Source organism: Thermobia domestica, chromosome 8 (genome assembly GCF_964235325.1).
Source record: "Thermobia domestica chromosome 8, izTheDome1.hap1.1, whole genome shotgun sequence".
Lineage (NCBI taxonomy): Eukaryota > Metazoa > Arthropoda > Insecta > Zygentoma > Lepismatidae > Thermobia > Thermobia domestica.
The window spans coordinates 237,704,024-237,726,108 of NC_137461.1; the positions used below are offsets into that span (position 1 = coordinate 237,704,024).

At 33.8% G+C, this 22,085-nt stretch overlaps 1 protein-coding gene across 1 annotated transcript in view; it reads left to right on the forward strand.

Moving 5' to 3' along the window:
* The window catches only part of LOC145691962 (protein takeout-like), a 35,648-nt gene extending 14,103 nt beyond the window's left edge, over positions 1-21,545 (forward strand). Inside the window, exons 3-7 of the mRNA XM_081767260.1 lie at positions 3,065-3,212; positions 9,346-9,479; positions 12,574-12,723; positions 18,816-18,969; positions 21,271-21,545. Of these exons, the coding sequence (XP_081623386.1) occupies positions 3,065-3,212; positions 9,346-9,479; positions 12,574-12,723; positions 18,816-18,969; position 21,271 (587 nt within the window). The 3' untranslated portion in view covers positions 21,272-21,545. The remainder of the gene's footprint in view (positions 1-3,064; positions 3,213-9,345; positions 9,480-12,573; positions 12,724-18,815; positions 18,970-21,270) is intronic.
* Positions 21,546-22,085: the final 540 nt, after the last annotated feature.

Consider the following 22,085-nt stretch of genomic DNA (forward strand, 5'->3'; position numbering starts at 1 on the left):
TCGAAATCAAAAATCCGATGTACCATCGAGGAATAATCACCGAAAAACGCTTCCATAGACGTAACATGGGGAAAAAGTTTTCATGCAGATAAAATGGTCCCTTATCGACGTAAAAGCAACTATGTTTTAAAAAGTCACAATAAACGGATTACGTTGCTTAAGCTCGCTCAGCTCATTTCATTGCAATCAGGTATATCCATTGCATTCCTAGTAAGTAGTTTATATACCAAGTTTTACCTCTGTAACTGGAAATACTATTTTTTTTTTTTTTTGTCAAATTTTAAACCTTCTCGTCCCCCTAGGAGATGCATTTTAATCTAAGTAAAGAAACCCGGTTCCGGGTAACTGTTACCTATGTTCCAGAACATATTTTAAACGGTTCAACCATATTCTTATTTTTGCGATTTGTTGAAACAAAATGGAACATTAAATTGCCCTTTTCGACCTTTAAAAGTGGAATTTTTGTAAACGCTGGGATACGTGTACAATTATTATTAAATGACAACTTTCTCTCTCTCATTTGAGGGGTTCTTGAGACGCTCTGTTTTTGACATAAATTTTAATTCTTAGAACACGTACTTTAAAAATTGGTGATATCCTACAGTAATCATTTTCAAAAGGTGTATTCCAGTACAATAGAGTGCTGCGACGGAAATATAATTCTCTCCAAAAATAAATTTTAAAAAATTAAATAAAAAGAAAATGAAAGGAGTTAAATATATAGACTGACATTAGTAGTTACCGTGTTCGATTCTAGATCATGTCTCCATATAACCTCAGGAAATTACAAAAGAACTAGACATTGAGATATCGGCCTGAATCATATAATTTTACGCACTAATGCCACGCAGAAAATAATAATGATTATTGTATCGGAATTTTATGATAAGTAAAAGACTTCGTTATAGCTCTTTGATGCTTCCCTACATTAATAAATGGTGTGCAAATTCCACAGAGGAAATAACATTTCACTATCAAATTCCCAATTAACATTACATAATCACTTTAAATTTTGTTTAAAAAAAGTAATTTTTGCATTTTGAGTTTCTTTATTTTTCTTTTCCTAGAATTCACAAACTAATATTGTTTCACATTATTATTCTTATAAAACAAAACAAATGACCCGTGAAGAAAATTGAAACTCGTACCGAACAAGATGCGGAGAAGTTTCTAAAGTACAACTCAGAGTGCGCAGAGAAGTTCACGAAATACGAGTTGGCACACCAATTAGACTTTATAATTTTATCTCGAATTTGCGACTTATTCTTCCATTTTTGTGCCACCAAACAACTTATTCTGGATACAACTGTTATTTTGTTAGGTTGTTCGTTTATCTTAATTAATTCCTTTCATTCTGTCAGTCGCCGAAAAGCTTTCTACTTCTGTTGCTTCGCACGCTATTTTGGAAAAGACCGTTGTTTCTTTACCCAGTTGTCCTGGCTAAAAGGCAGTTACCTCTCTGTTTGCCCCGGCTGGTGAACGAAACTGAAGTGTTACTTTTGCATTGCCAAGTATATAGTTCCAAAAAAAATATTATTTTTAAAAGTTGATATTTTGTCTCCATTTTTAATGAGATATTTCTGTTTGTTGCAATATCACAAATGCATCTTTGAAAAATACTAGGTTCTCATAAACAGAACGTTTTTGTAATTATATGTAAAATATGCAACAACATTCTACATAGTAACAAAGAGAGTATGTTTATATGGTTCGTAGAAGCTAAAGCAAGAATTTATATTCATATATAGGTTGGAATTTCAAGCAGAAAAAATTCTATGAACAAAGGGGCTCCTTTTGGAGTTGAAGTGCTCAAAAGTTTAGAAGCGAAGTATAAAGATCTTGTGTCCAATATTATGTTAAAATACCAAATGTTATTCCTTCATGCACAACATTCAAGATATTATATGCAATAATTGAAAGTTTTCTTCACTTATTCGAGTACTTCTGGGTGAAATTTTGAAAATGTTTGCAACCACGATGGCAATTTCAGAACTAAATACAGTCTCTGAAATGCTGGGTACGCAGGCAGGGCGGTAGCCAGCCCAAAAATGTAGGGGGGGGGGGGCTGAAGTTAGGGGGGCCCGATCCAACCATATTATAGTTCATCACCATATTATAGTTTATTTGCAAACCTACCGTGAACATTTTAGGGGGGCAGCAAAAATTTAGGGGGGCGACCCCCTAGACTCCCCGGATACGGGCCTGTACGCAGGGTAACCGTTCATGTACTTGTTAGGAAGAATAATGTTGTTTCCCTCATTCCCAAACAAACCTGCGCGCACCTGTAGGTATGCTCAATGCCTTTGTAATGGAGCTCCCACTTGGAGCTACTGACAGTGCTATAGCTGCGCTGTTATTCAGTTTCTCAAAGCCAAAGGAGTGAAATCGATTGAAATTCACTGCTAACTGGTAGAAGTATGTGTTAAGTCGTGCACGAATATCAAATACGTCTGCAAGGGATGTTGTGAGTTTGCATCTAGTAATACTGCAATTCACGACTAATTTTCTTCCTACCTTTACAGAAGGAAAGGACAACTTCATCCGAGTCGATTGTGAAGGATGACAAAACCTGGTCGTTCCACTTCACTTTTGAGACCAATCAAGACGCACGTGAGTGGCGGCATTCCTCTTTATCCAAGTTATGATGGTCAACCTTCCTCAAACACACAGCGGCAAGCTTATACGAATGGGTATAAAAAAACTGCCACAGTAACTACAAAAAATAATCGGCCGAAATGTCGATCATGCAGAAAAATAAATAGATATACAAGCTTTAAAATAATGTATTATTATTAACGACAAACATTTTTTATATTTCTAAAAGAAATAGCAGGTCTTACATCTGGGATTACACTCATAAATGAGACACCCTTAATCTGTAAATCGAAAATACTTTTTCCTACCAGATGTATTGCCTATATGATGTGCCCAGATTTTCAATAGCAGTGAAAGAAAATGTTTCAACTCCCTACCCACGCTTCTTCGAGGATAAACTTTTTCAATTTCTCACTTAGTATTTTAATGAAGTACCTAGTAATAATTCAATTTTTATTTTTATTTTCAGGCATGAAAGAATTTAGAACTTTTCCCCTAAGTCCGTTCAAGATTCCTCAAATTGATATTTGGCAAGACAGTGGACTGGTGGGTGCTGATGTGATGGTCAGAAACTATGTCGTGGACGGAATGGATGATGTACAAGCTACGTATATCAAGTACGTAATAACCAATATTAAGTCAGAATACCATATGTGTAAGAAACATAATGAGACTGGCAACACCGTGCACTAGTAGACAACTCTGCTCCTGCTTTCATCTTCATATGATATTTAATTTAAACTCTTATCGTTGACTCAATACAAGTTTGAACTTGTTCCAGTTGCTACAGGATTGTTGAGAGCGCCTGAAGTGAAGTTGTGTTTCTGAGTTGCGTTATGAAAATGAACGGGTAAAAGTTTAAGCAACTCTGAAACATCCAATTTTGTGTAGAGCTTGGGGATCCGCTACTGTAGCTTATAAAAAATTACAGATGGTTTGTGTAGAATATTCCCTATCCAGGGCATAAGTCTCCAGATGGCACACTTTTTTTTTCTTTCAAGATTGAGAACAAAGCAAGTGAGAATGAGCTAATCCGATGTCAAATTTATGCTTATTTGTTTCTGAAACTCGGAGGATCGTTCAGAAGGAATTCTTATCACACCGACAAACTGTTCTTCAAACCTTCTATCGGGAAGTCTGTGAAAGATTCAAAGAAAGGGTGGCAGGTGTTCGACCAGGCATTATACGCACTTGGATGCTGCACTAAGACAACTTACCGTGTCACACGGAATCTTCATGAATGAGATTGTTGTGGCAGAAAAATACATTCTTGTGATTCCTCAGCCCATATTTGCCAGATCCAATTCTCTGTAATTTCTTTTTGTTCCCCTTGCTCAAAATCACTTGAAAGAGCTTCATTTTTTTACTTTGAAAAATATACAGAAGAGAACAACCGACGAGCTAAAAGGTATCCCAGCAGAAGCCTTCCTGGATTGATACGAAGAATGAAAACAATGCTTCCATCGCTGTGTAGCTTTTCTATTTTGAAGAGAATAGTCTTGATTTATATAAATAATAATAAAAGTAATCTTTGTCAGAAAATCAGATCCATTACTTTTCTAACACACTTCGTAGAACTAAGGTCAAATTACTTTTAATATTTCACAAGTTTCTGAGTTTATTGGTCAATGGTCAAATTCCAGAACATATTAATAATAATAATAATAATAATAATAATAATAATAATAATAATAATAATAATAATAATAATAATAATAATAATAATAATAATAATAATAATAATAATAATAAAGTAGAAGTCAATCTTACAACTAAGCAGGTTTAGGATGCTCTTCTTAGGTCTACCTGATGAAAGCCAGTTTTAGTTGTAATCTACATATTTATCAGAACCAACGAGATTTTCTACTTTGCATTTCAAAATTTTGACGAGACTATGATCAATTGATTCTTTTTCGGAAGCATTCAAAACAAAACGGTCCTCATTCTTTCATTTCGGTATTACAGAGGAAGAAGATTACTTGAGTGCTTATCTGTTTGGGTTTTTCAATTTCTTCAATTCAAGTTTGATTGTTTAAACGCTTATGACCTTATTAATTACTCCACAGTTCAGTGTACTGTACCTTGATTTCTATGTAGCCGCACGGTTTCTTACATAAGGCACGGACTGTAGTAAATATAAAAACCACAAATAATTTAAACTCTGTTACATTTAATTGACCTCGAGAAGAAAACTAGATGCAAGGAACGAAGTATAATACGAAAAGTGCACATAGTGTGAGTCAAAAGTCTTTGGACATCGTTTTATTGTGAAACATGAGAGACAAATGCGAAATCTGTTAATGAGAGATAATAGTAAAGAAAGGTAAAATACGTAGGATAAATGGTGACCATGTTCACCATCTTGAATGCAAGTTCGAAATTTAAAATAGGATTAGGGACATGCAACACACCAAGTAGCACTGGCGTGAGCTCAAAATCAAATTTGTAATTATTTCTTCAATATCTTCTGTTTTTTCCACAAGGATACTGAAAGTTTTGAAAGTGTCATTGTTACTAACAGAATCTCTATTGCATTAGATCTAAGATGTCTCTGATAAAGGTATAAGAGATAGATACCATCCTAACATTCAGGAAACGCAGTTCCATGGCATCACAGAGGAGACAAACTCCAAGATATATCCAGTCTAGCACAGCATCGTCGCGTATGTGACTGTCGAATTCTGAGAAACTGGCACAAGATAAAGTACGTGGTGAAATACCAAACGTTGCCACCAATGAGGAGGTTTCAACGGCGGTTCTGTCATTTTTGTAAAAAGGTCTCTAGTAATATCAGCCAGTCTTCCATTAAACGGATATTGGATACCAATCGCTAGGGTCCTTACAATAAAAACTGAGATTCTCTGTACGCTGACTACTACGAACCAGCAAGAATTGAATCCATCGATTTCACGTGACATGTTGTTCAGCGACGAAACATCTTTCTGTTTAAAAGGGGAGGCCGGTGCTGGTGTCACAGTGATTCGAACTGTGTTGATCAAATTAAGGAACATATTTTTGCAAGCGTAGTTGTGTTGTGTGGCATATCGGTTACAGGCATCATTGGTTTATCTTTCATCGATACTACTTTAATACCACATCGGCATATGACATTCCTGCCGAAATATTTTTCCCTCCCTGAATACACACGAAAATTTCCTGTCTATTCCTTTATATTTTCTACGCCATGAGATCCCTCCTCATTATGGCGTAGGTGTGCATTCATGGCTCCACGCACAACTCCTAGAGAAGTGGATTCGTCATCCTGGTCCCATGTAATGGCCGCACAACTCCTAGAGAAGTGGATTCGTCATCGTGGTCCCATGTAATGGCCGCCTATATTATCTGATCTCTTAGCGCTTTATTTCTAACTGTGAGGTCACCTAAAGCAGATGGTGTGTGCTGAGGAACTTCGCGATATAAAGCAACTACAGGAACGTATTCAGTAAGAGTATAACTACCTTTCACCGAACATTCTTCTGCGTGTACAGTCGGAGTTGATACGGTAATTACGATTGTACATTTGACGGCATGACTATAAGAGAGACTAAGTGGTGTAGCGTATACCTACCGTTGGTAGGTAATTTACAAACTTTCAATCTTCATAACTAGACATCCGATTTTTACGCACTTAAAATTCATGAAATATGCAACCAACTATGCTGTTAAATGTGCTAAAATATGTACTTAATATGCACTAACAATACAATAAAAGAAAACACTTTCGAACATGCGGCGAAGTAGTGAGAGAAGTTTTGTTGGTAAAATATAATACGGAAAGAAAGTGTACTTTATATTTCAGGGACTTCTCGTCAGAATTTATTATTATGATATTTACAGTTTATAAGTATATCCTAATTTTTTTAAAACATACACAGATTTTGAGATTAAAATGAACAGAGTAATATGAGAACACAATTTCTAGTTTTCCTTCTTAATTACATTTTAATATGCATTTACTTCACACGAAACAATAGAAGCCTCACTTTTCTGTATGTTCCTATGTACAAAAAATAACTTCGTTTTTAAGGATTTATTCCTTCTCGTAATTACCCATACATTATATTAGAAATATTTCTCCACATTTTCTGGTGTCAGGTAGCCACAAAATGACCTATCAACAGCAACAGATGTTACCGGACAATATATACAGAAAGGAGCGATAGTAATATCTATATTTTCTGGCAAATTGGAAAATAACGTTTGAAAGCATTTTCCCATATCTTCAGTTGTATTGTAGTCTGGGTTTCTGGCAAGAACAACCGTCAATTTCTTTTCCACAGAGCGCCCGAATTCACCAGGAACTGACTGGAGCTCGTGCTGAATTTCATCAATTAGAACGAAGTATTTGCTGAGCACCATTCCTGGCGTCTCTAGTTTCTGAATTGATATCTACACGGTCTTAAAATGATTCATCGTTATCAGATGTCTGTTAACATCTTGGCAATAGAAAGTGACTTTGCTCTGCTGATCGGTTGCTAACAATATCAGTCCTTTATAAAATATACATTCTTTCATTATCCCATGCAAAATGCCATTCTGTTGGATAAACATTTAAATGCATTAAAAATACAATCTAAAATTGTATTTATGGCGTATTATAAGTGTATTCTGAAGTAAAACTTACAGAATATGCTGAATATGCTCTTAAGCATTAATATAAGCTTTAAACTTTTAAATATGTATTTATATATGCTTTAGAACTTCCAATTCGAGCTGTATTATTTTTGTTGAAACTATTCCTTTATATTTTCTACGCCATATATACGCTTTATTCATAAGATAGAAGTCAAAGAAGATATGGAAGATGCAATTATACATTCGGATTCATGACCACAAGTCAGGTTACTTGATACGCGACGTGTCCTCATAAAATTTCAAAATTGCGACTATTGCCGTTATGTATCCTACAACTTGCATTCTGCCCCAAAAACAAACTTCTCTCACTAGCAAATTCCATGTTCTCCTCTCAGGCTTCAAAATAGATAACTTTATATATAAAAAAATACTTTTCAGTCTCCCTGTGTTTGTAACTTTTGAAATTTAAAAGTAATTTTACTCGAAATTATTTTCTACAATCAAAGTCTGACCGGTAACCAGTCGCAAAAGTTTGTTATCGCGCACAGATCGTGAAAATTTTAAACCGCTCTGCATCAAAAATTATTCAGATTTTGTGTGTCTTGTAACTATAATTTTCATTATATCTCTTCACTCTAGCTACCTACTACTACTGTTACTACTACTACTTTAATAATAATAATAATAATAATAATAATAATAATAATAATAATAATAATAATAATAATAATAATAATAATAATAATAATAATAATAATAATAATAATGAGCACAAACTGTAATACCTATTTCTTAGTTACCCAAACAGGTAAATCAATATGGTAGTTTTTAAAATTGCAAAATTCAGCGATGGTCCATACAAATTTGGAACAATCCTTTTAGAACTTTTTCCTTGTACTAAACCAAATAATAATCAGCGAAATAAATATTCTTTGTTTTAATTTGTAGACTTGTTTCTAGTTTTCTACGTGCTACACATACAAATATTTTACGCGTAACGTAGAAAACTTTTTACATGTAATTACCCAGCGTTTACCCCAATAATGAAACTTTTCCAACACTGAAAATAACAAGATATCAATAAAGTGCACGGATTAACCTCTGACTATTAATTTCCTTTGTTTCTGGGCAAAGCTTCGAAATCAATCTCTTGATTTTGAGTGAGTTGTTGCGAATATTGTCGCTCCTTATCGAAATGGATTGGAAAAGTACTACAGGAAAAGTACTGATTTCTATTGATGATTAGAGCAACTTTAAACTGACTTTGGCTAGGTACCTTCATCACTTACGCAGAATCATTGCATAGAATTAATAAAACTTACAATTGGCCCTATCTTGTATTATGTCAATCCAATTATTGTTATTGCACATTTACTGAACTTCAAGCTTTAAAGAATATTACTTCTTCAACTTACTCGTAATCCAGCAAAGGAAAATTTCTTCTGCTAGAGTTGCGAATATTTGCCACGGAAGTAATTATTACCGCCCATCAGCTAATGTCTAAAAATTAATATCGAATAATATTCAGTGATTTGTAACTATTAACAATTTCTGCTTTATGTAGCTTTGGGTTTTTCAACCGTTTGGTCGTACATTTTTATACCATACCAGCTGAAATGCCCCTCTTTTGCACAAGAAGGATGAGTTTATCAAAAGCTTTTAAATACAGTAAGATTAGTTTGCTTGCGTTAAGCTGATGTAAACTCTTTGGTTGCATATTCTTCTGTTGCAACTCTCCCATACGGATAGGCATTTAAATAAAAGGGTAATGACAAGAATCCGTGATATCATCTCTTTTCCGCCTAACATCTTGTTAGCCTTTATGCTGATTCAGGCTAAACTTGCAGTTAAACGGCATAAGGAGTGCCTAGCGATCCCGAAACGTATGGATTGGAAACTGATATCAGTTGTTTTTTCATTATATTTAGAGTATGTATCCTACCTCTCAGACCTTATGTCAAAAATTGTCAATGTATTATCATAAGATGCTTAGGAAGCCTAAAGTTATAACTACATCAAGTGCTGTAATTATCAATTCAAAAGTTAAAAATCAAACATCATTCTAAAACTCATTAATTTAGTTCTTCTGTATGAATTAAAAACTATTTTCAATTGTATATATTTCTTCATACAGAGTTTCACAAGATTTAATTGTATTTCTCTACGTATTTTCAGAGTGGATCCTCAAAATCTAAAATTCTTTTTCAACTTCTACTTTCCATTTACCAACGTTAGTGCTGACTATAAAGCAAAAGGGAGGTTTTTATTTCTAGAGGTCGAAGGAGAAGGGCCAACCAGAATAAACGCATGTGAGTATGTTTGATTTATTTTAAAGATTTACTTCGTAAAACACTACATAGAGTTTGTTTTGTGCTGTTCTTTTTTACTTCACCATAGAATATTTAAGAAAATTCAAAGAAAAATTGAAACTTTGAAGGTAGGAAATTTCGAAGTAAATTGGAAAGTTTAGATAAATCAATATTTCATAAATTTTAAAGAAAAGTGAGAAATGTAAACAAAATATCATTTCCCAAATTAAAAAAAAAAAACAAATTTTAAAACCTGAATATCTCACAATATTCAAAGAAAAGTTTAAAACTTAATTATTAGACTTTTTAACAAAAGTTTAAAAATTATGGAATGTCAAACATTAGAACATTTCACAAACTTATTAAAACTGGGAGCTTTAAACACTAGGATATTTTACAAGGTTGAAACAGAAATTGGAATTTTAAACAACAAAATATTTCACAAATTTCAAAGAAAAATAGGGACATTGAATACTAGCATATTTCTGAAAATTTCAAGCAGAATTTTAAACACTCATAGACTATTAGATATATTTAAACTTCGATCAAAGCCAGTTCTCAAGTATCGCAGTATGACTAACTGAAACTTTTACACAAACCAAATAACTACAAGTAACTCTCAAGCTAAAAAGAATAAAGATTAATTCTTTGGTCAAGTGTAAGTAGGCCTATATATTATCTTATAAATGCTACCTGTAAAAAAATACGAAATTTCAAACATTTCATTTATTATTTTGTAAAGATAGACAGTACTATTTTCTTCCACTATGTAAGAGATGAATTTGAACAGTTTGTTAGCAACATAACGAATGAAAATTCGACATAATGCATACTGCCTTTAAGTTTAAGAAAACATGAAAATAACCAGAAGACTTTTTGTTATTATTGGTCATGATCAGTGGCGTATTTAGGGGGTGGCTATCGGGCTCAAGCCCCCCGAAATAAATTAGTTATATGCAAAACTTCAAAATTTGTCGGCCCCCAAAAGGAAAACTATAAGTGCTTATTCACGTGTTGTTCATAGCCCCCCCTGAAACAAAATTCTAAACACGCTAGTGGTCATGATTATTCCCTTAAACCGAAAAAAACACAGAAGAACATGAAAATCACAGTGGGGAAAACGTACAGTAAATATTGAACACAAGATAATATATATGAGAGAGGAAACATGGGAACTGTTTGTAGGTAAGATTAGTTTAGATTCAGGAAGGAAAGGTAATAAGATTTTGTAATTTTGAACCATATTGCTAAGATTGGAGTAAAAACAGAAGGACTTTCATAATACAGCTAGATGCTAGATCATTATCCACATAGGATGTCATTTATGTACTAGTACTAGGCTCTAGAACTATTAGGACTTACAAGCCATATATACAATCATTATAAGATCTTCACTAATTGGCAAAGTAGTGATCTACTAACTTTAATTGAAAACCTTAAAATGATTATAGAACTGAGTTCGTATTTGAACTACAGGATCTACAACTCTGAGTTCGTTAAATGATTTGAATTTTTATTTATTTATTTATTTATTTATCTATTTATTTTTATTTTTTAAGAACCTGAGGCCTCACTAGTTTAAGATATAATGTGAATGCATACAAAAGCAGAAGTAAGCGAAATCGGAAACCTGACAGACTATTTTCAGTAACTTAGTTCTTTACGGTAGCTGTCCTTTTCTGTAATAATGGTACTATTGGCGTATGGAAACCTCCTTCATATGAAAAGGGTTTATCTTTCCATTGAATTTATATATATATATATATATATATATATATATATATATATATATATATATATATATATATATATATATTAGCTTAATTTCCGTTGGCTTAATTGATTATTGGTTGGATTAGGGATTGGCTCCCTTTCAGCACCAAGACTGTATGAGACGCCGATCTACAACTTAACGTGGAATCTGAACTACCTGAGATCCTGTCGGAAAGTAATCAATTGTAATTGAAAACGGAATTGGGCACAAACTCTAGAGACTTACGGAGTTCTGTAAATATTAGATAATATAATAGTTTATTTGGTATAATGTTAATTTTCAAATTCAATCAAGTAATCAAATCTATCGGCAAAAGTACACAAATTTGCAACATTTGTGCAACCAAACGCATATGGCAAAATAACGAATAGGGAAATAATTGAGGCAATGGAATTAAATCTCGTTCAGAATAAAACTAGCAGCAGCGTCACGTGTGAAGAAGTTTGGTGTGATATTTTTTTAATTAGTATACTAACCGTGAATGCTAAAGATTTCTAACGTTTTCAGTTTTAATAAAGATATTAGAGTAGAGATTAAATATATTTTTTGTAATTTTTGGACGCTTAATTTATTGCAGAAGTTCCTATTCGCTAACTATTACCGTTTTTACTCGATAGTAATCAACGTTAAAACTGGAAGTGGTTTATTCCGGCCACTAGATGTTTAAATAGAGGGTTAAGAGAGAATATTATACTTATTGTTAGAACTCTAAATCTATTAAAAATATTCTTGCTATCTCTTATAATTTTTGCTCTATGTACATCAAAGTTGAAATCGGATGTTGAGTTGATTTCTATTAGATCCAGTTTGAGTAGAGAGTTAAGGCTAGAGGTTAAATGAATTCTTGGGACCTTTCGTTGATTGTGGGAAAATATTTGCAATCCAACAGGCTGGGCTAGTCTGCCAATGGTAAGTGAGATTTGTAGCTTATCTCACTTTATCTAAGTTCGTTGTAGTTCATTCATTGTTGGCTAGTAGGAAAGATTATTTTAAATTATTAAAAAGAGAAAAGTGTCACAAATTTGTCTCTCAATTAATTCCTCCAGTTTTTTAGAGGTTCATGATTGACAGCAGTTAGATATCAAAGGTTACACTATATTCTTTATCATGTTACCTCGCTACGGGATTTCATACTCTACTACATCCATTTGAACGTAATAAAGAAAATGGAACGATAGTTCTTAAAATGTTTTGGGGTCCTTAATACACATATGCTAATAGTATTGAAGCTTTACACCCACCACCATAGTATTTGCTAAGAATAAAGTCAACAAATAATCTATTTGTGTACTATGTAAAGATGTATGTTATATATTATAGCGGATGTTCGTTTGCTGACCAGCTTACATGGAGTCCTAGAAGAGAGAAATGGTGTAGAATATGTGAAAATTGAAAATGTAACTTCGGAAATTTCCCAACAACACGCTGAAATATACATGAGTGGTATCCTGGGAGGATTCGGAACATGGGGTAAGTATATGTCTTGCTTAGATAAATTTATCTATTCAATTTCTTGTTTTTATATATTTTTTTAGAAATTGATGCCAAAACAAGTTTTGTCTTGTACAAAAGGTAAAGAAATATATTTAACAACCAGTTTCTGAGATGTAGAATGTTGCCACGAACCATGGTTTCAACAAGTGTTAATATGACAGACGGACAGAAAGCTGTTGCATCGCATTTCAGGCCAAATGTATGGTTCACTTTCCAGAAAGAGAGTGGGGCATTGAAAATGTAATCCACGAAGAACTGATTCAGTATATACTCACTGGTCTACTGTGACTCATGGTCAACTGGAAACAATGATTCATCATGACTCACGGTGAAAGTACAAATGCTATATATATATATATATATATATATATATATATATATATATATAGCTTCTATGTATAGGCTGTTTTTGCTCAAAATTTATTAACTTTTATAATGTGAAAGGAAGAAGGTATGGCAGATCTTAGGTCTTTTTGATAGTTTGAAAATATGATGAGATGTTCATAAAGAGCTGGGGCATTCAAGCAGACAAGCATGTATTTTCTCCTTTCCGAAGAGTACTCAAGCGTACAATGGATTCCACTTTAATTATCTAAAGGTATAGAATATGGTTATTTTGTTTGTGACAAGAAAGAGGATGAAAATAAGTTTTTCCACATACTAATTCAAATCTTAAATGTGGTATTCGCGTAGATATGGACGTAATGATATTGTCAACAATCGGAGATATTGAGCAACATCCCGACAAATAAGTATACAAAAGAATGACATATTAGAAATAAAAAAAGAACTGATCGTTTTTCTGCGTGGTTCCTATGAATCGTTAATGTCTGAAGTGCGAAAGTTTAAACGAACTTAGTCTCAATTCGGGAACAGTGCGTATGTAGTGGAAAGCAAACTTGATCAAGTGAAAAGTGACTTAAGTGACCTCTAACAATACAAGTCTGTCGTAATGAATAAAATTGATGGTTTGAAAATCGTAGTGTAGACAAAGTCTAACTTTTTAAAGGCGTTGAAGAGAACACTAGTGAAAATTGGAGTGATATCGAAACCAAAGTGTGTGAGTTGTTACGGGGTCATTTCAATTAGACTTGAGAGACCATGAAATTTAGAGATCCCACAGAAAGGGTCCTGAAACAATTGCAAACAAATGTTCCCGAATTCTCTGCAAGTTCTTACACGAAAAGAAAAGGAAGTAATTCTCTAAAATAGGAAAAAGAAACTACGACGTACTAACATCTATATGGAATTGGGTTATTCCTCTGTGGTATAAACGAAAGGGGAAATCTTCACCATTATATGATACCAGCTGGTATGCAGGGTAATCTAACCATACAATTACATAACTTATTCTCTGATGGAAGGAGAAGCATACTTTCAGGATTACTTGAAAATGAACAGAGGAAAGAAGTCAACTCTGAAACTTTAAATGGGAATGGAACCCTTGCTGCTGAAGAGAACATCACGAGCCGTCCTTCACTTAAATCCCAGCAGGTACCTGTCATTCACTGGCTAGAAGAATATTATCTCAGAAGTCAGCGTAACACACCTGACTCAATTCTAATCAATGGAGTGAACCGGAAAGCAAAATCAACCACTTTTGACTCTGCGAAAACTGCTCACTTACAACTGCTAATACAATAAGTACCTATGACACTATTTCCAAGTATAATATTTTGGACATAAACAAGTTTATTTTAGTACATATTTTATTTTAATACCAAGTAAATACATATACATTTATTTTAGTATCAAAACGCGGGAGGACTGCAAACTAAACTTAATTATTTCCTTAGAGATATTCTGAAAAAGATAATCAAATAATAAGATAACTGATTCGTGGTTAACAGATAGTCATACGGACATGAATTACCCAACAACAGATTTATAGCTGTACGATCTGACAGAAATATAATTATTACTGAAGAAAAAATCACGAGGTGGCGTGCTTTTGGCAATAAAGAATGACTTTAAGGTAAAAACGTTCTCTCCATCAGATATTTTTTTTATTTCATTCTCGTAAAAGTTACTATATAGAGAATTTCACGTCTACCTTTTCATGTAGTGTATTTTTTCACCTGCTTCTAGTATAGATCCATCTTAATATATAGATAGTTTACTATCTATACAATATAGTAGAGCCAGAAAGTAGGATTGTTCTTACAGGTGGAACCTTTTAAGCATACAGAGATTGAGTTTGACTTTGTTGCCCCTGCAAATGTATGTCATGAGTTACGTTACTTCCTAACTTTGTGTAATTTAAAGTCGTTCGATAAGTTTGACACAAAAGTGGTAAAACTTTATAACATGGAGTAAACAGTATGACATGGATAAATGGAGAAGAAATATAAAGGATGTTAATTTCGTTTTAAATAAATTCTAGGAAATTCGGGCTACTACATTAAAGAGTGAACTTTCTATTGCACACAAATATCATGTTCGGAGCTGTGGATCTAACATTCTAACAAATCCTATATTCTTCTAGATTTACTTAAAGAACAAAACAACGACACACAAAATGCAACACAATGATTTATAATAGAAAAATGCTAGATGATGAACTGGGTATGCCGAATTCATTTAAGAATCACTTTTAAACAAATCGAGTAGAACCAAAACTTTCTACCTGACTACATCAATTCCAATATTCTTGATCAGTTTTAAATCGATCCTCATGATGCCAAAGTTTATGAAATTGAAAATGCTAAAAAAAAAAAAAAAAAAAAAAGCTTAAGCCTAGAACTTTGCTGGACCAGACTTCCACCATAGTTGATCAATACTTGTTCTGAAATAGTTAAATATCCATTGCAAGCTATATTCAATAAAGCTCTCATTTTCTAGCAATATGGAAACTTGCAGAGTCTGTCGAATACCCAAAGAGAATGGATCAATTGACGTAAGACATCATTGACCGATTGCGATTATTTCTGCAGTAGCTAAATTGTTCTAAATAATTATGTAGAAGCACACACACACATATATATATATATATATATTCCCATGTACGTTCACGTATTTCCCTAAAACAACATAACATTATGCCTTAAAAAAATAAGCAATAACGAATCTTCCAGAATTTACTCATTATGTAGCTACAGAAATTGACAACAAATATCAACCAGATGTGGTATGCAGGTTTTATCAATGCTTTTGATATAATCAATCATGATATACTGCTACCGTATTAGAAGCTAATTATGTTCTACTTTACGTAAAAGTTACGAAGATTCAAAGCACCCTATGTTCTCGAACCAAGTTTCTGTGTACAAGGGCACTTTGTTGAACCGCACACAGCATATTCTAGTGTTCCACAGGATTCGAACCTGATACATTTGTTCTCTTAATCATACCGAAGTGGTTTATCTAGTATAATTGAATCACATAAATTGTTACATGCAGCTGGCTTGAAATTTTATCGTACTATAACTACTGAAAGAGATGCTTTCTCATTACAAAGTGACATCAATGCACTTCATGAATGGTCTAAAATCAACAATCTATTGATAAATGCTAAAAAATGCAGCGTACTTTCGTACACTAGGAAACACTTATTACTTCTTTTAATTTCAATAGGAAATGGATAATGGTCTATTAACGAGAGATAACTATGTACGCGATTTTGGAGTGATGATAAGATTAAATCTTTCATTTGGCCACGATATTAAGCAAATAATAAGTAAAGTGTATAGAAATCTCAGATTTCTAATGAGGCTTGAAATGAATTCAGAAATCCTGATGTTCTTAGCAGGTTATACTGCCTATGTATACTCAAAATTAGCATATGCACCAATAGTTTGGAATCCCAATACTAAAATTGGTTCACGTAAACTTAAAGTAATATAATCTGAATATGTACGTTTTATGACCTATAAAGAAACAAACATTTACCAATATCTATATACCTCTACAACACTATTCACTCAAGTCACTTAAAATTCAGCGAAGTAACTCGTATCTGTGCTTTCTTCATGAATTGATCCATAGTTACATAGATTCGCAAAACCTATGATCAGAAATCTACTTTCATATTCGCAATAACAAAACCCGTTTTAATTTAGTAACTTTCATCTAATGAAAGATCGCACAAAGGCATTAAATAAATCCCCTGTGAGAAGAATGTATAGCTTTTATAACAACACATTTTTAGCAAAATCAAATGTCGACGTATTCGACTTGCATAGAAGGGGTATTTCTCAAATGAAAATAATGTATAGGTGTACAGTTTTCAGTTGTAATTGTAAAGAAGAAACAGAAAGAAAAAAAGATATGGGAGGGAGAGAAAAAAATTGTAATGACGTTTTGTTAGTGATTATTTTTATCTTTTTGTTGCTGAAATAAGTGAGTCAAATAGTTAGTCTTTATTTGATAAATTTTATATCATTAATTGTATAACAGTAATGTTAGAGAACATAATTCGACATTATCGTTAGATATACTTCTGATGGATTGAAATAAAACAAAATAATGCAATATTTGTTGATAAGAAGATAATGTTGCATAAATGTTTTGAAATAAACATTCTATTTTTGCTTTATTACCTTCATTTAACGACATTTACCAAAATACTCAATACTGGTCTTAGTTTTCTGAGCTGATAGTTTACCATAGTTTTATGACGTGAAAAGGAAACAGTTTCTTCCTTTTCTTTCTTTATCTATTTTCTTCTCCGGGTTTTGGAAATGATGCACTTGGAATGAGCATTTCTCTCACATTATACACAACCTTCAATTTGATTGCAGTTTAGAACCCCTTCCAGCACCGAGAAAATAACAGACGTGCACCTACAACTTAACGTGGGATCCGAGCCACATAAACTTCTGCCGGGAATCGAATCCGAATCTCGTCATGTAAGCTAACTATGTATATATATACACAAACGGTTGCACAAAAGGGTTTGTTCCGGAATTAGTAGGACTGATATTTTCTCATCAAAACGTGGTCAACAATGGGATGTTACTGCGCTGGTTGGAAGGTAGGGGTCTTAGGTACCAAAGCACGGTAGCCAGTTGTCTCCAAACTTTCACGGAGTGTAGACTGAGAAAGGTAAACCCCTTTCAAAGTCCCTAGTTATCTGTAGAATGAATTGTTTGTTAGAGGAGCGTTATGCGGTGACGTTTTGCTTCAAACTGGGTAAAACTGTGAGTAAGAAAAATGACATGATCAAGACTGTTTATAGGAGTAATACCATGGGTCGATCGGGAGTTAAGAGAGCATCATCTTTTCTAACTACAAAGGAGTGGTTCACAGAGAGTTTGTGCCCATGGTCAGACTGTGAATGCTGCAATCTACGTGGAAATACTTCGAAGACTCAGAAGACGAGTCACCCGTGTCCGTTCAGCAATCGTTGGATCACAAAAGCTTCATTATTACAATGCGCCGAGCCACTCGTCTTTTGCTGACATGGACTTCCTGACCAAACATGGTATCACACAGCTTTCCCAACCACCTTACAGCTCAAATGTCGCACCTTTAGGCTTCTTCCTGTTCCCTTGACTGAAAAGGGTCATGAAAGCACGGCACTACGGCTCGGTTCTGGTCACTCAAGATGTCATAATGAGGGGGCTGAAGAGCATTCCAGTTTTTACGTTCGATGGATCCTTCATTGATTGGCAGAGTCGCTGGAAACGCTGTGGTAATGATCAAGTAACATATTTTGGAAACTATAAATTCGATGTGTCAAAATTGTGAATATATATCCAGAGGCAGCTTTAGGATTTTAATTTTGGGTAGGCCCGTTCCCTCGCTTATGGATACATATACTCATTTGATTGATTAATGACAGTAGAAAATTACTTTTACACTAGTGGTTGATGCTATTTGTTAAATAATTATCTACCATTAATATAAATGGTGGAAAATATATTTACTTCTTATTTTTTTGTGTTTATATATTTTTCAAAAGCTTTGGGTAGGCCTGTGTCTACCTGGCCTACCCGCTATAGAAGTCACTGAATATATCTATCTATTTTTTTAAAAAATATAGTCCTACTACTTTGCGGACAAACTCTGTATAAATATTATGTCATGTACAATATATTTATATACATTTTTTTCTCTCTCTTCTACAGGAGAAGAATTAGTGAATGACCTTCTTAACAGTAATATGGATTTGTTGTTCCCGCAATACAAATGGGCGTTTGAGGAAGCTTACAGTGCGGTGTTCAAAGATGTCGCCAACAGAGTCTTCTCAAAAATTCCTTACTCTATGATCTTCCCAAAATAGTAAGAAAAAAATGTTACCTTACCTTATCTATTAATGTACTTATATATATACGAGGTACGTTCGGAAAGTAACCAATTGTTCACTATGCGTAAAGTAGTGGTGGTGCGTTGTCATCTTCAGAGAGACGATGCGGTAGATTAGTCTTCATCCAGCCGTGGTAGAGTAAAGGTGGTCTGATTACTAGTTCCACTTTTGTAGCGTCTCAAAACGTGTGCTGCAATAAAAAACTTTTGAAGTGCGAGCTGTTATACTTTTTCTTACGGCAAAACAATATTCGGCAGCAACTATTCATCTGGAACTTTGTGCCAAATATGGACGAAGTGTGATAAGTGAAGGAGTTGTCCGTGAATGGGTTCGTCTGTTTAAAGTGCACGAATAAACATTCATGATAAAGAAAGGAGTGACAGGCCATCAGCGATGCCTGATGAACTCGCTCAGAAAATTCATGAGAAAGTTCGAGAAAATAGACGTTCCACAATCTCGGAGCTTGCCGATTAGTTTCCACAAATTTCCAGGTTTTGGTGATGAGGAGCTGAAAGAAGCGGTCACAGACTGGCTTAAGGCACAGGCAGTAAAGTTTTATGCTGATGGAATTTCTAAGATAGTACAGAGGTATGATAAGTACTTGAATGTTTATGGAAACTACTGTATGTTGAAAAATAGAAGAAATTAATGGTTTTCCTATATTTATAATAATTTCTTGTTTACTTCGGTGTTTCGTTTTTAACCAATCAGAGGTTACTTTCCGAACGGCCCCCATATATATATATATATATATATATATATATATATATATATATATATATATATATATATATATATATATATATGTGTGTGTGTGTGTGTGTGTGTATCCTGCGAGACATCGATTGGGAAACGTTGTGTGATTTTCATTAATAGTTTAATAGGTGACACAGAGCACCATTTTAAAACTTCAGGGTTTAAAAGTAAATATGTTGAAAGTACTTGCAATTTGTCCCAAATATGTCGCAGATGCAGATTCTAAACTTCCGAGTAAATTAAAATGCAGAGTCAGTCAGTCGTTAGCTATGATAAAAGACATTCATTACTGTAGTTGTTGATTGCGGACTATTTGCGCTATTGATCATTGTCATTACGGCTTAAAAATTATGCAAATTCGTAATAAGTGTTGTGCCGTGGAAAATCAGCGCCCGGGGCGAGAGTATACGACGGCGCCACAGTACATAAGAGTTAGGTTGACAAACTAGCTGCGAATCGACACTATGGTTGGCCCGAAGCGTAAGAAAATTTTCAGAAATAAATCCTGCTTTTCCTTGAATTTGAGCAATTTTTATTACCTTTTTCCTTCCATTTTATATGTGCACAAGTATAGATTTGACTCTGGTCAAATTAAATATTCAATTGAAAAGATATTGCTGTTTATTTAAAATATTGCAAGTGAGTTTCAATCTCTCCTCTCCTTTCCTTTTTCCTCCCGAATTCCGTGCACCTTATTTCGGCGCTTGGGCCGTCACCCCTCTCGCCTCTTCCCCCAAGGCACGGCACTCTTCATAATAGTATATTTTCACTTGTTGGAACGGTTGTAGTTTGAAGCAAAATGATTCCTAGTCACAATAATTTTAAACCTGTTTTATGATTAAAATATATGCATAGTACAAAAGTTTCTTTTGCTTATCTAAAGTTTGCTGACTGCATGTTAATTACCACCTCTATTTTATACACAATAAATAAGTTTGTATTGCAGAAAGTAACAATATTTACTAACTTGCAGCATTGCAGTTGGAATGGAGTTGTGATGCTCCAACCTTTGCTATGTTGTGATAACGCAATATTTACAGATTACCAAAATTAGCTGATTTTTATATCTAAAGGTTTATATAGGGCGTAAAGTTTTCTTTTTATTTTATACTGAATCTTACAAATGAAATTTTGCAAGCAACTTTACAATTATTTTTGTATCCTCCAAAATAACGAAAAATAACTGCACAAGCATCATGTTTATCTGCATTCTGTTTACAAATGCTCTTAGAATGTTACAAACTAATAAATTCAGTTGTAAAATTCATTTATGAGTAATACTGGGAAAACAGATTTGCTCATATTATCGAACTGTGCATATTACCCAAAATTATATTACACGAAATAAAAAACTTAATGTATATATTCTTTGCCCTAGATTGTTAAAATTAATACAGTTCATTAGACAGAGACTTTCGTAAGATCATAGTCTAAACTTATGCTATAGTGTATTTTTGTTTTACACTTGTTTCTTCTTATTTTGTCCACATATTTATTTCTTATTTCTCATATAATTTCAGATTGGAATGATTTTCCAAATGCCGAAACTTCCTTGTTGTCACTCTGTTTTTGCAATGGATAGGTGAAGAACTAGTGAACGAATCCTGAATATCAATATAGATGAGTTAATTAAATGCATCTATTTAAAGAGTATGTCTGGGCCATTGAAGAAGCATTTAGTACTGTCATCAAAGAAAATACTTACAGAGTGTTTGATAGGGAAAACAACTGATAAAAGTTTCCCTTTTGTTAAAATTATTAATTAAATTATTCAAATATACATATTTAAAAAATAGTCACTATAATGGTTGACTTATTTATTTCTAAATTATGTTTCTTCATTATTGTTTTCCTTAGATTTGATAGCTCAAACCCACTCTCCGTGCTTTCTCTGTATCCTCTTTGTTAGTGGTGGCTCTTGGAACATTTCACATCCGTAAAAATTTGCTATTCAAGATATAAAGGGTAACCAAGAGAGTTCTGTCGCTATTTCACCCACCACCTTCGAAGATCAATATGTTACCTTAGACGTACCTGGAAGATCAAACATTGTCCCAAGCACCATCGAAGATCTTGTGCCAAAGCTTTAGAAGGCCATGGATTCCATCACGGTAGAGCTTGGTGGGACGTGTGCACTTCTACTAGGTATTTAAACTGGCGCAAGCTAAAGTGATTGCCCAAGGAATGGAACAGATGATAATCGGACGGTATAATGTCTGGGGAGTATGGTGGCTTAATAGTGTTTCCAATCCAAGGTGTAGAAAGGTGACCCGCGTCATTCTAGCCACGTGAGGCTAAACATTGTCCTGTAACAGGAGGAACCATTTTAGATTCA